Source organism: Typha angustifolia, chromosome 7 (assembly GCF_048772165.1).
Source record: "Typha angustifolia cultivar Huaian chromosome 7, ASM4877216v1, whole genome shotgun sequence".
NCBI lineage: Eukaryota > Viridiplantae > Streptophyta > Magnoliopsida > Poales > Typhaceae > Typha > Typha angustifolia.
Window position 1 is genome coordinate 16,302,098 of NC_133245.1, and position 12,496 is coordinate 16,314,593.

A 12,496-nucleotide genomic window follows, 5' to 3' on the forward strand; every position below is an offset into this window, starting at 1 on the left:
TCATTTGACTCTCTTGTCGCCTTATCGAATATTAGAAATAGAAAGTAATGAATATAATGTCGATACTTGATACTGTTAATTCCACTTATCATTGGTGTTTAGAGGTTTCTTGTTGCCTCGGTCACATATATCTTTTCTAATAACTCAGGCATTATGTACAAGACTTCAACCTGGTCTGGAGCAAAAAGTTGTTCTTCCTCGAGATTCTTATTTGCAGGTTTGCTTTCAATATAATTCTTAATATTATGGCTCTCCTATAATTTAAATATTCTTTGTTTCTTATGACTTGTTCAATTATACTTTCTGCAGGATTATTTTGATGATCTGGCTAAGTATCTTAGAGTTGGACCACCATTATATTTTGTGCTAAAGGATTTCAATTACAGGTACTTAGCATGACATAACTGACAGTGGTATGCTTCCATGTTTCAGCGAACTGGCTACCAAATTATATGACAAACCAGAACTTGTTATTCAAGCAATACTTTTTGTTGGCTTTTGGTTTAAAATCAGACTAAGGGTTTCCAAGTTCTAGTATTACCCTACTGCTGCCATTAATGACTTAACAATCATCATTCCTGTTGTGATTCATGAACAGCTCTTCCTGCTAGACTAATGAGCTAAGAACAGTTACAGCTAATGACCCTCTTTGCTTTATAATGGAGTTTAATCATGTATTTTGTTGTTTGTAACTTTGGTATTACACTAGTATAGACCTGGGCATGCCCTATATAGGCTGGTGTATCTGTCACTGTGGATAAACTGCTGGATGCTATGCAGTAGTTTCAAAGGGCTGAAAAGATAGGTAGATTATATCATTAGGTTATTAGACCTTACAAATTGATTATTTCATATAAGGCATGCATGTTAATGGATTTCTTCTGTTAATTTACGTATCAGACTGTGGAAGCTATTTTAATCATTTTATCTTTAGAATATAAGACTAATGGAAGACCAGTAATAGAATGATGTATACAAATGGGCCTCAATATTATTTGTTACTCTTTCCCAGCTTGGAGTCAAATCAAACAAACCAGATATGTTCCATCAGCCAATGTGACTCGGATTCTCTCTTGAATGAGGTAAAAAACCTTATTTACAATGGTTAGACTCTTTTGCTCAATTGCTCCATGTTTCAAAGAGTAACTGCATCAGATATGAAGCTTTTGAAACTGTTTTCTGATACAACTAAAGAATAAATTTGATGTGTCAGACGACTGAGCTTGTTAACCCATGCTTCTACATATAACTGTTTTTTCTTTTGCAGATAGCAAAAGCATCTTTAGTTTCTGAATCAAGTTATATTGCTAAGCCTGCTGCTTCATGGCTTGATGACTTCCTTATATGGTTGTCTCCGGAAGCATTTAGTTGCTGTAGAAAATTTGTAAATGGAAGCTACTGTCCTCCAGATGATCAGGTTGCTCTTTTCCTCCTTTCTTTTTAGATGGTGCATATCCATGGACTACAAACTTTATCTTATATTCTAGAAATTAGAAATTTAGAATTAACACTTCCAAAATCAACAAAAGCTGAAATATACGTTATCTAACTTGAAATTATCGCCATCAATGTTTCATGTATTTGAAAATACAGTATCTACTGATATTAAGTGTAACACAACAATCAGTTGTAACTTGTAAATATATGGATCCCATGAATTGTCCTTTCCAAGGGGTAAAATGGGCTCACATGCATCATCTCGCCATCCACTTAATGGATATCAAAACATATTATCTCAACCTTTAATAGGAAGAAAATAGGAAAGATACAAGAATTTTGTTTACATTGGTTTCTCATTTAATACTATAGATGTTGTATCTTGTAACACATGAAAACCAAATGCCCCTAAGATTTCAAGGCATTAGTTTCCATGAATTTTAGATAGTGTAGATCTTGATGGTTGAAGTGTAATTGAAAATGTGGGATGCATGTATTTCATGGTATTAGCATGTTCCATTTGTTTTTGTGATGGCTTGTGCATAGGGAAAATGTCTCAAGACTTTGGGATTTTCCTTTTTCTTTGTTCTTTTTTCTTCTGGTTTCTTGATAATTTTGGTGCTATATATCAGGACTTGGAGTTTTGGTGGTGTATGCTAGGATCTACGGTGTTAGACAGTTGAGATAGTCTACAATCTAAGAAGCACAGAGATGAATATAATACGATACAGACATGAAGATACAACAAATCTTGAAAAAACAAGACATGATACGTTTATGGCACAGCAAAATAAATAAATAAAAGCATTATATATAATATTGATACGTTTAAAGAAATATTTTTCTAAATTTATAGTATAAATACACAAGCATGCGTAAATTATTCATGAGAGAAATATAAAATATACAAAATACCACAAAGCCAAAAATGATAATACTAATACATGACAATACAATTCAATAAATAACTAACTACCATAACTTAACTATAGTGGATAACATAGACGAATATGGGAATTTATAATAATTTGCATTAATATTAATTTTCTTGTATACACTAACTTGTGATTGTTGCATTATATTTCTATAGCATATGCAAAAAATTCCTAAAACAAATGATTTATGTTATCAACTTTTATAGCATATGATAAATCTTATGTCTAAAACATTTCTCAAGAGTATCTAAAAGTGTTTAAAGAGTCTCCAAATTTATTCTATAATATTTTTAAATGTCTAATACATTATAGAAGTTTCCGACATGTGTCCAATAAGTGCCCGACAAGTGTCAGACACGACATGCTATTTGAAGTTTCCGTGCTTCATAGTCTACAACTGATTATGAATCATTAACTCCTTTGAAAAGTCTTAAGTACATTATGTAGTGTTAAGCCTATACAAATCATTAAACAAAGTTTTTTACACGAAGTTTCCTATTTCCCCCTTATCTTTCTCAATAGGCTATCCTTTCTTCCATGGCAAATTCTCCTATCTTTACATGAATGATCTCATCTTAAGATGCACAGATATTATGCTTAACCAAGCATAATTCTTAATTACAAAATGGAGGGAGTATGTGCCTTAGTGGATTTTAGAAGATGTTGTTTGTACTTTGTTAGCACATATAAAGTGTACTGACTTGCACTGCATGTTTTGTAGCCTCCCTGCTGTCACCCTGATCAAGGCTCGTGTGGTGTAAGCAAAATATGCAAAGACTGTACTACGGTAATTTCTCTCCAGATCTAGGTTCTGAGCACTGTTTATCTTGTAGAAAACTTTGCCCTATTAAAAATGACTAATTTATTCTCTTATGATGTTTAAATCCAACTAGCGATAATCTACCCGTAGAAAAAAGCCTATGTTTTCTCTATATATAGTTATTGATTTGGAGTATTATTTCAGCTTATATTTTACTGCGTAACTCAGCTCTCTACTTTCTGAAGTATATATGCATTTGTAAATTTTAAAATTTTCATATCATGTTAATGTTATTCTGGTGTTTTCAGTGTTTCCGCCATTCAGATTTACATGAGGGCCGCCCATCGACAGTGCAATTCAAAGAAAAACTTCCATGGTTTCTCAATGCACTGCCATCTTCTGATTGTGCTAAGGGTGGAAAAGGAGCCTATAGTACTAATGTGGATCTCAGTGGTATGTATCAACCCTTGCACCTTATCCATAATAGCAGATATTCAGTATCCATAGCTTTTCGCAATTATGCAGTGGCAGTTGCTGTCAAAGTTGATTAGTACATTCATTTTTCAGGTTATGAAAGTGGTATTATCCAAGCATCAGCATTTCGGACATATCACACTCCACTTAATCAGCAAGTAATGAATAAAACCTGCAATTTAATCTAATTATTGCCACATTTACTCCGCATTTGCGAAGTTGACTGATTATTGGATTTTAATCCAGAGCGATTATGTAAATGCAATGAGAGCTTCACGGGATTTCAGTAAAAGAATTTCTGATTCTTTGCAGGTACCACATTCTTTTTTCCACAGCATTATGGTGTTCTCAACAGTTAAATTTCAGCATATTTCTTTAACTGGGCAGGATAGGACAATTTTGTGTTGGGAATTGTGGCTCAAGTTTAGTTAAACTGTATGCCATTTGGTTTATGTTTTCTCTATTGGAGATGTTCTGTGCTTGTAGCTCTGTTGTAGTTAGTGCTCCCTTCTTAGTTAGGAAGTGCACCATGATTGTTATTACAAGATGAAGCTTTTCATAATTATGCACATAATGTTCTATGCAGATGGAAATTTTTCCATATTCAGTTTTCTATATATTCTTCGAGCAATATCTGGATATATGGAAAACAGCACTGATCAACATATCTATTGGTCTCGGTTAGTTTTTCTTCTAACTCTGTCAATTGGGATTTGTGAAGCTGCTATGCAAGTCAACTACTTGTCGCAGCACTTGCTATTTTACTTTTTATTTGGCATGATTTATACTGATAGAATATATTACTGGATTCAAGCATTGACTGATTAAATGTTTAAAACAGAAGGTTATTTGGGTTCTTAATTCATCTGAATCTCTTTCCCATCCTTTTCTAGACTATGCATGCAGTGTTTTCATGAATTAATGAGTACAACCATATTTAAAGAAATATCAGAATGCTAGTTTTTGGAAAGTGAAATATGCGTATTCTTTTAGCAGTAACATTATCTATAGGCTTGAGCTGTGGGAGGCCCAAGTTGAATCTGTTCCAAGAGTGGAGATGGTCTGAAATTTCAGTTTTGAATCCTAGAAAGAAATGAATATTTTAGGCTGAAATAGAATGGTTTTAGCCTGTTGTGGTCCAAAAATAATGTCAAAAACAGAAATCTTGATATTTTCAGCTTTAGTTTTCGTTAAGATTTGGCCATATAGTTCCATGTTGGGTGAAACTTCATACCACAGAAGTAACCGAGTTTGCAATGCAACATAAGAATGCAAAATATTCAATTGAAAATTTGTTAATAAGTGTTTTTGCAAAAATAGGGGGGGTTCCCTCTTGGTATACAGGTGCTCATGGGTTTAACCCGTTGATCCTCACAAATGATGGCAGTAAGGCTGTGCACATCTTGCCCTTATTTGACCCCACTGGCAAGATCTTTGGATGCCTTTTTCTTGTTTTATTTAATGATGTGAGTATTTTGTCCTGGTACTCCATGTGCCATGCTGATGCCCATCATGTACCATTGGCATGGTAGCATTTGCCCTGGAATGGCCTCAGCATACCACAACAAAAGTTATTTCATCTCTGTACCGTTCAGAAAGCTTTAAGTGATTTAAATATGATATTTTCTCTAAAATGAATATAGTAATACTATTCTTTTTTCTAATTGAAGTATTAAAGTAACCTATTGTTCTTATCCCATTCTCAATCATTCACATTTGCAGTACTGTGCTAAAAAAGTTGTGCAAAATATTCTCGTACAGTTATAACTTATAAACATTGCAAATGCTTGTAGTGGTTTGATTCGGTTTCTAAAAATTGCAAATAATTTAATTCATTTTTTTTTATCATGGTATTGATTTGCAATTGTGAACAGGTGCTGTATTTATTGTTTGTCTGGCTGTCACCGGCAGGTCAGCAACATTTTTAACCACAATTCCCTTTTAAAGTTATTGGGAATACTATTTTTCCTTGGTAATCTGTTTTCTTATTTAGAACTAATAGTTACTTTTTAACTTTTCCAGTTTATGGGCTTCAGCAATCATTTTGGTAACAATAGGGATGATTGTTCTGGATATGATGGTATTCTCAAGAATAACTCCAACTCTTGATCTTTCTCATTAACCATGCGGTTCATGCTTTTTTTTTTTTTTTTGGCTGGTGTTTATATTTATCAAATAGCTTATCATATTTGTGACAATTTTACCAAGCACCTGATAGTTACTTTTTCTAAAAGCAAGCAGAAGAAGAGAGAAGATATAACCTTAAACCATAGATTCATATACTTATAGTACATGTGTAGTTTCTTTGGCTTTTTTTTGGCCTGAAGGAAAAGAAAAATCTACAGAACTAAGGCTCTCATCTTTCTTCCCTATCTGGACTTCTCCCATGCCTAGAGTAACCTCCTCACATTGTCCTAGAACACCTCAGCAAATTGCAATGCAAGATGATGCTCCACTTGCTGGTTGGCTTGTGGCTTCAGTCCAAGTCCCTCCTTTGTTTGATTAGAGGAATTCTATACCAATTATAGAGTATTGGGATACCATTTGTAGCTAGTTGTAAAATATCTGCCAATTTATTGATAACATTCTCAACACTAGGTTATTTCTAATCATCACAAATAATAGGTGGAACATTTCTTTATATGAATTTCATAACTTTGTAATAAATAATGGTGGAAAATTGCCTACTTTAGTTACTATCATACAGCATCTGCCACTTCCTTTTATGTTTCTTCATACAAGGGACTTTCTTCTATTTTTCAGTTTGTATTATTTTGGTCTGGTACTGTCATTATCTACAGTAAATTACTAGATTCTTGCTTCCCTATACTTATTTGACATATTATTTGCAGGGAATCATGGCTATCCTGGAAATTCAGTTGAATGCAATTTCTGTTGTAAACCTCGTCATGTCAATAGGAATTGCTGTTGAGTTCTGTGTTCATATCACACATGCCTTCTCGGTTAGTATATTTTTATTCCCTTTGTCAACTTAGAACACCATGAAATTGAAGTTGGTAACACTTTCTGTTCCACAATAAATTCATCAACTGCTCAGATTACGCCAAGTTAGCAACCATGTTCATATAGTTATAGGCTTATAGTCATCTTTTCCATTTAAAGTCTAAACTCTTTTGGCAAAATGATCTTTAGAACCAATTGGTAGATAAGGTTTTACTTACAATCTTCTATCGTCATTGTTGGTACAATCAATATTCACTGCCACTATCATGGAAATGATCCTTATTGTCGAAAAAAGAAGAAGAAAAGTTTGAACTTTGATATTTCCTACGAATTTTCTATTTTCTGGATTGATCTTTATTTCTTTGTGTGTAATTTATGAATTGGAGTCGAGGTTGTCTCCCTACTTAAGTTCCATTCTTTTCTCGATTGTTGAATTCAGCAGCAGGAATATTTAGAAGTTCAATCGATCAGGGTTTATATATCTGAAGTCAAATATTGACTTTTTGCACTTCTGAACAGACATAATGTCCAAACTTGAGCAACTTGGAGAAACCCAGTAGTCTGTTACTATCACATATTTACATATAGGGGGTCAATGCCAAGCTTATGTGCCTTGTCAACTCATTGATTCATACTTATAGTTCAAGTCTTTCTAGCAAGACAGATGCCATCCTATGCCAACTTGTGTTGTTCATCAGATGCCCTTTTTACTACCATAATGCAAGGATTTTGAAACAACTGAACATTATGTTGTCATTTCACCAATTGGTGTATGCAGAAATAAGTTTCTTCTTAATTGGACCATAGACATTTTTGGCCAGAACTCCATAACTAAATTCCTGCATGAAGTATGACTTTAGGTTTGTAGTTTATGTCCAACAACTACATTATATAGTTTTAATGTGTCTATTGTGGTATTGTATATGCTTTAAGTTTAGGTTCTAGGTTTCAGATAATATCAGGTTCTGGTTTAGGTCCAGAACAATTGAACTGCTGTTGCCTGTTGGGCATACTTTGAACTATATTAAATTCTTTAAAAAAAAACTTTTAAGATCAGTTTCGGCGAGGATGGTTGTACTGATGGAGTACCACTAGCCGGCAGGGGTTGTGCCAGTGGCATAGCCACGCGTCAGGGTGTGCCAAATAGGGTTGAACAACACATTTTTTAAATTATTTTATTTTATATTTAAGAACTAATTTAGAGTGTATAAATAATAAATCTAGTAAAATTGAGCTTGATCAATTATTTGTCAGGGTTCTACATAGATGTAGCATTTTGGTTTTAGATCTATGAAAAATACTCTTTAAAATGTAAGAATAAAAAAGAAAATTTGTTTTCGTCCAATAATTCTCTAAAATCTTAAAAAAATTAAAATTAATACATCAAATTCATTTAAATTGGATCCAAACTGGTATTAGAATATATTAGATCAACTCCATATGAGTTGATTTAGAACCAAATTTTATAATTTAGCTAAAATTTTGGCACTGATTAGATTTCTCCCTAAATTTTAAGAAATTTTAAATTAATATGTCAAAATTTCATTTAAATTGGTTCTAAATTGGACTATTTGGGTAAATAAGCTTCTGAGTAGGTCTAGTACTCTAGTTTGGTCAAAAACTCCTTGTTACTATGTGGTAGAACTGAATAGAGATGGTTTGAAATTGGGTCTAGTTTGGTCAAAAACTCTTTGGTACTATGTGGTAGAACTCAATAGAGATGGTTTGAAATTTGAAGTATCAACCAATACCAATAATTCAATACATATCATTATTATCTTTATTAATCTGAAAATTGGAGCCGAAATCAGTTTTTCCTTGGTTTCAGCTTAGTATCAGTCCAATATCAACTATAAACACAATATTTTGATTTTTCTTTTATGCAGACTAAACTTGAACTAAATCCAAATCTAATTGTATTAGTCCAATATCAACTTAGTGAAATCCTCTCAAAAGCCAAATAAATTCAAACCGATAAACATAACTTAAACTAAATCCAAATCCAATGCTTATAGTAACAATAATAACGATAATAATAATAATAGAGTTATATCTCATAACATGTTCAATTTCAACAAACTAAACTTTTTCTCAATAATAATGTCATTCGTCTCAATTGAGTCAATATTCTATAGATCCACATCAACTAAAAGTCATATCGAGATGATACTTAGGTATTTTTCTTATAGTTGATATGGTAATGGTTACCAAGAGATGTCACTATGAGATAAATGCACCATGTCTTTTTCACTAACCGTTGAGAAAGATTAGGGTCACCTTAGGAAGTCTTTCGATCTAATATGAGATTGTTTCCTAATCCTGTCAAAGTCACCTAAGAAAGTCATTACAGTGATCTAAAATAAGACTTTATTTTGGATTTTCAGGTAGATTTGAGTCATCACAAAAATCGCAAACGATCTATACGAAGATTAGTCTCTAAGTCATTCCAAATCTTAGTTATATTTTTTCACTTATATTCTTGTTTATTAAAATTGCTATTTGTATGAAGTATAACGATGCATTGAATTATATAATTGTATACAGAAAATATAATAACTAATTTGCACATAAAGAAATACGTGGTCTAATAAAAAAAGCACGAAATACGATACAAATAAATCTATGAGTGAACTCACACCTGGGTCTAGATATAATAGCTAAAATATCTAATCTCTAGTCCACGTGCTAAAAATCACCACCTTCAAATAATAAATAAATAACTCAATTATAATTTAATCTCTAACATAATTTTTGAATTTTTAAAACTAAATAAATTGTTAAAATGAGCTAAATTAAGCCCAAAAAGTTAGGCTGGACTGTAGTTGCCCCGTTGCTAGTTTAGAACATTAAGTGGGTTGGGCTTATGGCCCAAAACCCATTAGCACCCAGGTTGGGCTGCGACTAGCTCACAACCCACCAAACCAAAAGGTAAATTTTAAGCCCAATCCCACAAACCTAATGAATCGGATCGGATTCTTTGGATTCGAAATCCAAACCCAATCTGAATCCAAAATAAAATGAGGGGTGAGCTCGCTTTGCTCGAGTTCTCCACCCTTGACGGAAAGCCGAACGAAGAAGGAAAGCAGAGGAAAAGCTACAGGTGATCAACGTCGTCGGTGGTCCATCGGCCACACTACAAGCTCCCCACCACCCTCGTGACTACATTGACCACACAAAGTGGAGAAGTCGTCGTTGTCGAATAGCTGCTCAACTCCATGGCCGACTACCATGGAATCACCTTCTACCACAAATCAAGCCACGAGGGCTCTAGAGAAGCACACCTATGGCATGAGGCCAACAACGCGAAGCTCCGGCACACGAGCGGCATCGATCCATAACTACCAGTTGGCTTGATTCACCAACGACGCAACTTCACCCAAAAATAGGTATTTCTATTCTATCCTATTAAACTTTAAATTGATTATGAGGGATGAGAGAGGACTGATCAATGAGTTGTTGAGTGCTCTTCAATTGCTCTAGTAGTGCTCCAACGCTTCGATTTGACAGTGGGTGCTCTAACAGGAAGGAATGGGAGAGAAAAAGAGAACGACGTAAGGAAAAATAATAAAATTAGGGTTTTAATTTATAGGGTGGATTACAAATCTTTATTTGGGACCAGACTCGGATTCGAAGTGGCCGAAAATCTTGCGACCACTCTTCCTGTTGTGTAACTGCAAAGAAGGAAGGGGAGGGGGTGCATGTGCACTGCAAGTGTGACCCCTCTTTTCTTTTTCCTTTTTCTGTTTTTACACTTTTCATTTTTGTTGCTATTTTTTTCTTTCTTCACTCTCTCCTATGTTGTGATTGTGGTTGTTAGCCTCATCGGGAGGCTTCCCACCACCTTTATTGCAGAGGTGATGATGGCGATCAACACATGTATTTACTGGATTTATTTGAAATTCAATGTTGTTCTTGGTAATTTTACTCATTATATTATGTTGTTACTATGTTATATTCGTAATCTAAATTTTCTTATCTTTGTTTTCCTAAACTTCTTAGGTTTTTCTATATTTTGTATTATTCTTTTAGAATTTATGCAATAAAAAAAGTCTAAAATGGAATCAGCAATATAGATACTAATAGAGATAGTGACATTGTGTAGGTACTTTCCTTTTTCTTTGGTTTTGGGATGAACATATATTTGAATTTCATTGTGTTCATTGTCATATCTATTATCATTATTAATTGACTATATTTTATTAAGAAAATGTCACATTGTGCTTGTAAATAGGAATACTCATGTTCTATAAGGCTTAATCTATGCAAATGCTTTATTGTTATAGTTAATACAATTCTGCTGGTCACAGGTAAGCAGCGGAGATAGAGAGACTAGGGCGAAAAAGGCTTTGTGTACAATGGGCGCCTCTGTATTCAGGTCAATTGTCATAATTCATAAGTTATATAAGTTGGCAAATGATTCAATAAGAATTATTAATTTCTCTCTTAATTGAACTGTTGAAATTAAATGATACTAAATAAAATTAATCGGAAGTTCTGGTTACTTTTCTAAATTGTAAGGAAAATTAGTCATTCTCTCTCTTATCAATCTATTTTATTTATAAAAGATAAAAATAATAATAAATTAGTAGAAGTTGACACTCCTATTATTAAGGAAACAACAATAAGAAAATACTTAAATTCTAATTTTTTATCAATTAATCTAGTCACATATGTAAAATGTCTTTTTATTTATTTATTTATTTATCAATGGATAAAAATTATTTTTAATAACTAATTGGTTAGTATCAAATCATTGCCCATATAAGTTTGCAGAAATATCCACAAAAGGTATTGGTTGGTGATTTCTGAATAATGCTGTAAAGCTAGATCATTTAATCTATGGATCATCTGCATGGCTCAGGGTTCCCGTCTTTCACATATTACTTCGATTATTGCTCATCTGTAGTTGTGTGTAGCTATTAATGTGTACACATTTGAAGTTGTAATTTATCAAAATTAGTATGAATAAAATGTGAATGTTCACATGACATTTATTTTCTTCTCCAGAATATTTTCACCTAGAAAGATGTATGACATATTCCTTCTCCTTTTCTGCAGTGGAATCACGCTGACAAAACTAGTTGGAGTTATAGTCCTTCGTTTTGCAAGATCAGAAGTTTTTGTGGTCTCTGATCCCATCCTCGTAACTCAATTTCAGATATTTTTCTCCCTATAAATAACAAGTTATAAACATCAGTTCCAAAATTATTTTTCAGGTTTATTATTTTCAAATGTACTTGGCACTGGTTCTCATTGGTTTCTTGCACGGACTCGTTTTCTTGCCTGTAAGTGACTGAAACCTCCTCCATTTTCCCTCCCCGAGGGTAGAGGCTGCATCTGAAACCTTTTGGCTTGTGAGCAGGTCGTTTTGAGCATATGCGGCCCTCCTCCAAGGTCTGTACTGGTGGGCAAACAAGAAACTCAACCCCCGATCTCAGTTCAGCAAACTGAGCAGCTTCATACTTGATCAAAGTAATTTCACATAGGCCATGAAATTATATATTTTTTTTCCTGGGTTTGTGCAGTCTTTTTGAGGATGTACTTGTTACATATTATTGTGTATATATGCAATAGTTCTATTTTTCTCACCTTATTGTCTAATTTAAACTTCGAATTTTAAACGTAAAATAAGAAACTCTTTTGCAATGAAAACAAAGGGAAGCAAAAAATTAATGCAGCTGTTTAGGGGTTCGTTCACTTCGCTGTGGACATAAATGTTGTTTTAGATATTCACCTACTGTCAACTTAGAAAGTAATCTTTTGACGAAATAAGAATAACGAACTGGGGAAAGTAAGGAGAACCAAAGTAATTGTGTAGCTGATTGTGGTAACCTGTCGACATGAAGCTGCCTATGTGCTTGTCATGAGATTCTACGTTAGAGTATAGCGTTTCCGCAAATACAAAGCAGGCCCCTGTGCAGAGAAT

General features: G+C 33.6%; 1 protein-coding gene across 1 annotated transcript in view; it reads left to right on the top strand.

The window, feature by feature from the left end:
- LOC140762351 (uncharacterized) overlaps positions 1 to 12,158 on the top strand; it is a 33,303-nt gene extending 21,145 nt beyond the window's left edge. The window contains exons 24-39 of the mRNA XM_073100093.1: positions 149 to 217; positions 310 to 386; positions 1,013 to 1,082; positions 1,268 to 1,417; positions 3,094 to 3,159; positions 3,441 to 3,585; positions 3,700 to 3,764; positions 3,853 to 3,918; positions 4,193 to 4,286; positions 5,481 to 5,517; positions 5,629 to 5,686; positions 6,459 to 6,569; positions 10,878 to 10,945; positions 11,629 to 11,695; positions 11,787 to 11,855; positions 11,933 to 12,158. Coding sequence (XP_072956194.1) covers positions 149 to 217; positions 310 to 386; positions 1,013 to 1,082; positions 1,268 to 1,417; positions 3,094 to 3,159; positions 3,441 to 3,585; positions 3,700 to 3,764; positions 3,853 to 3,918; positions 4,193 to 4,286; positions 5,481 to 5,517; positions 5,629 to 5,686; positions 6,459 to 6,569; positions 10,878 to 10,945; positions 11,629 to 11,695; positions 11,787 to 11,855; positions 11,933 to 12,037 — 1,317 coding nt within the window. The 3' untranslated portion in view covers positions 12,038 to 12,158. The remainder of the gene's footprint in view (positions 1 to 148; positions 218 to 309; positions 387 to 1,012; positions 1,083 to 1,267; positions 1,418 to 3,093; positions 3,160 to 3,440; positions 3,586 to 3,699; positions 3,765 to 3,852; positions 3,919 to 4,192; positions 4,287 to 5,480; positions 5,518 to 5,628; positions 5,687 to 6,458; positions 6,570 to 10,877; positions 10,946 to 11,628; positions 11,696 to 11,786; positions 11,856 to 11,932) is intronic.
- The last annotated feature ends 338 nt before the right edge of the window (positions 12,159 to 12,496 follow it).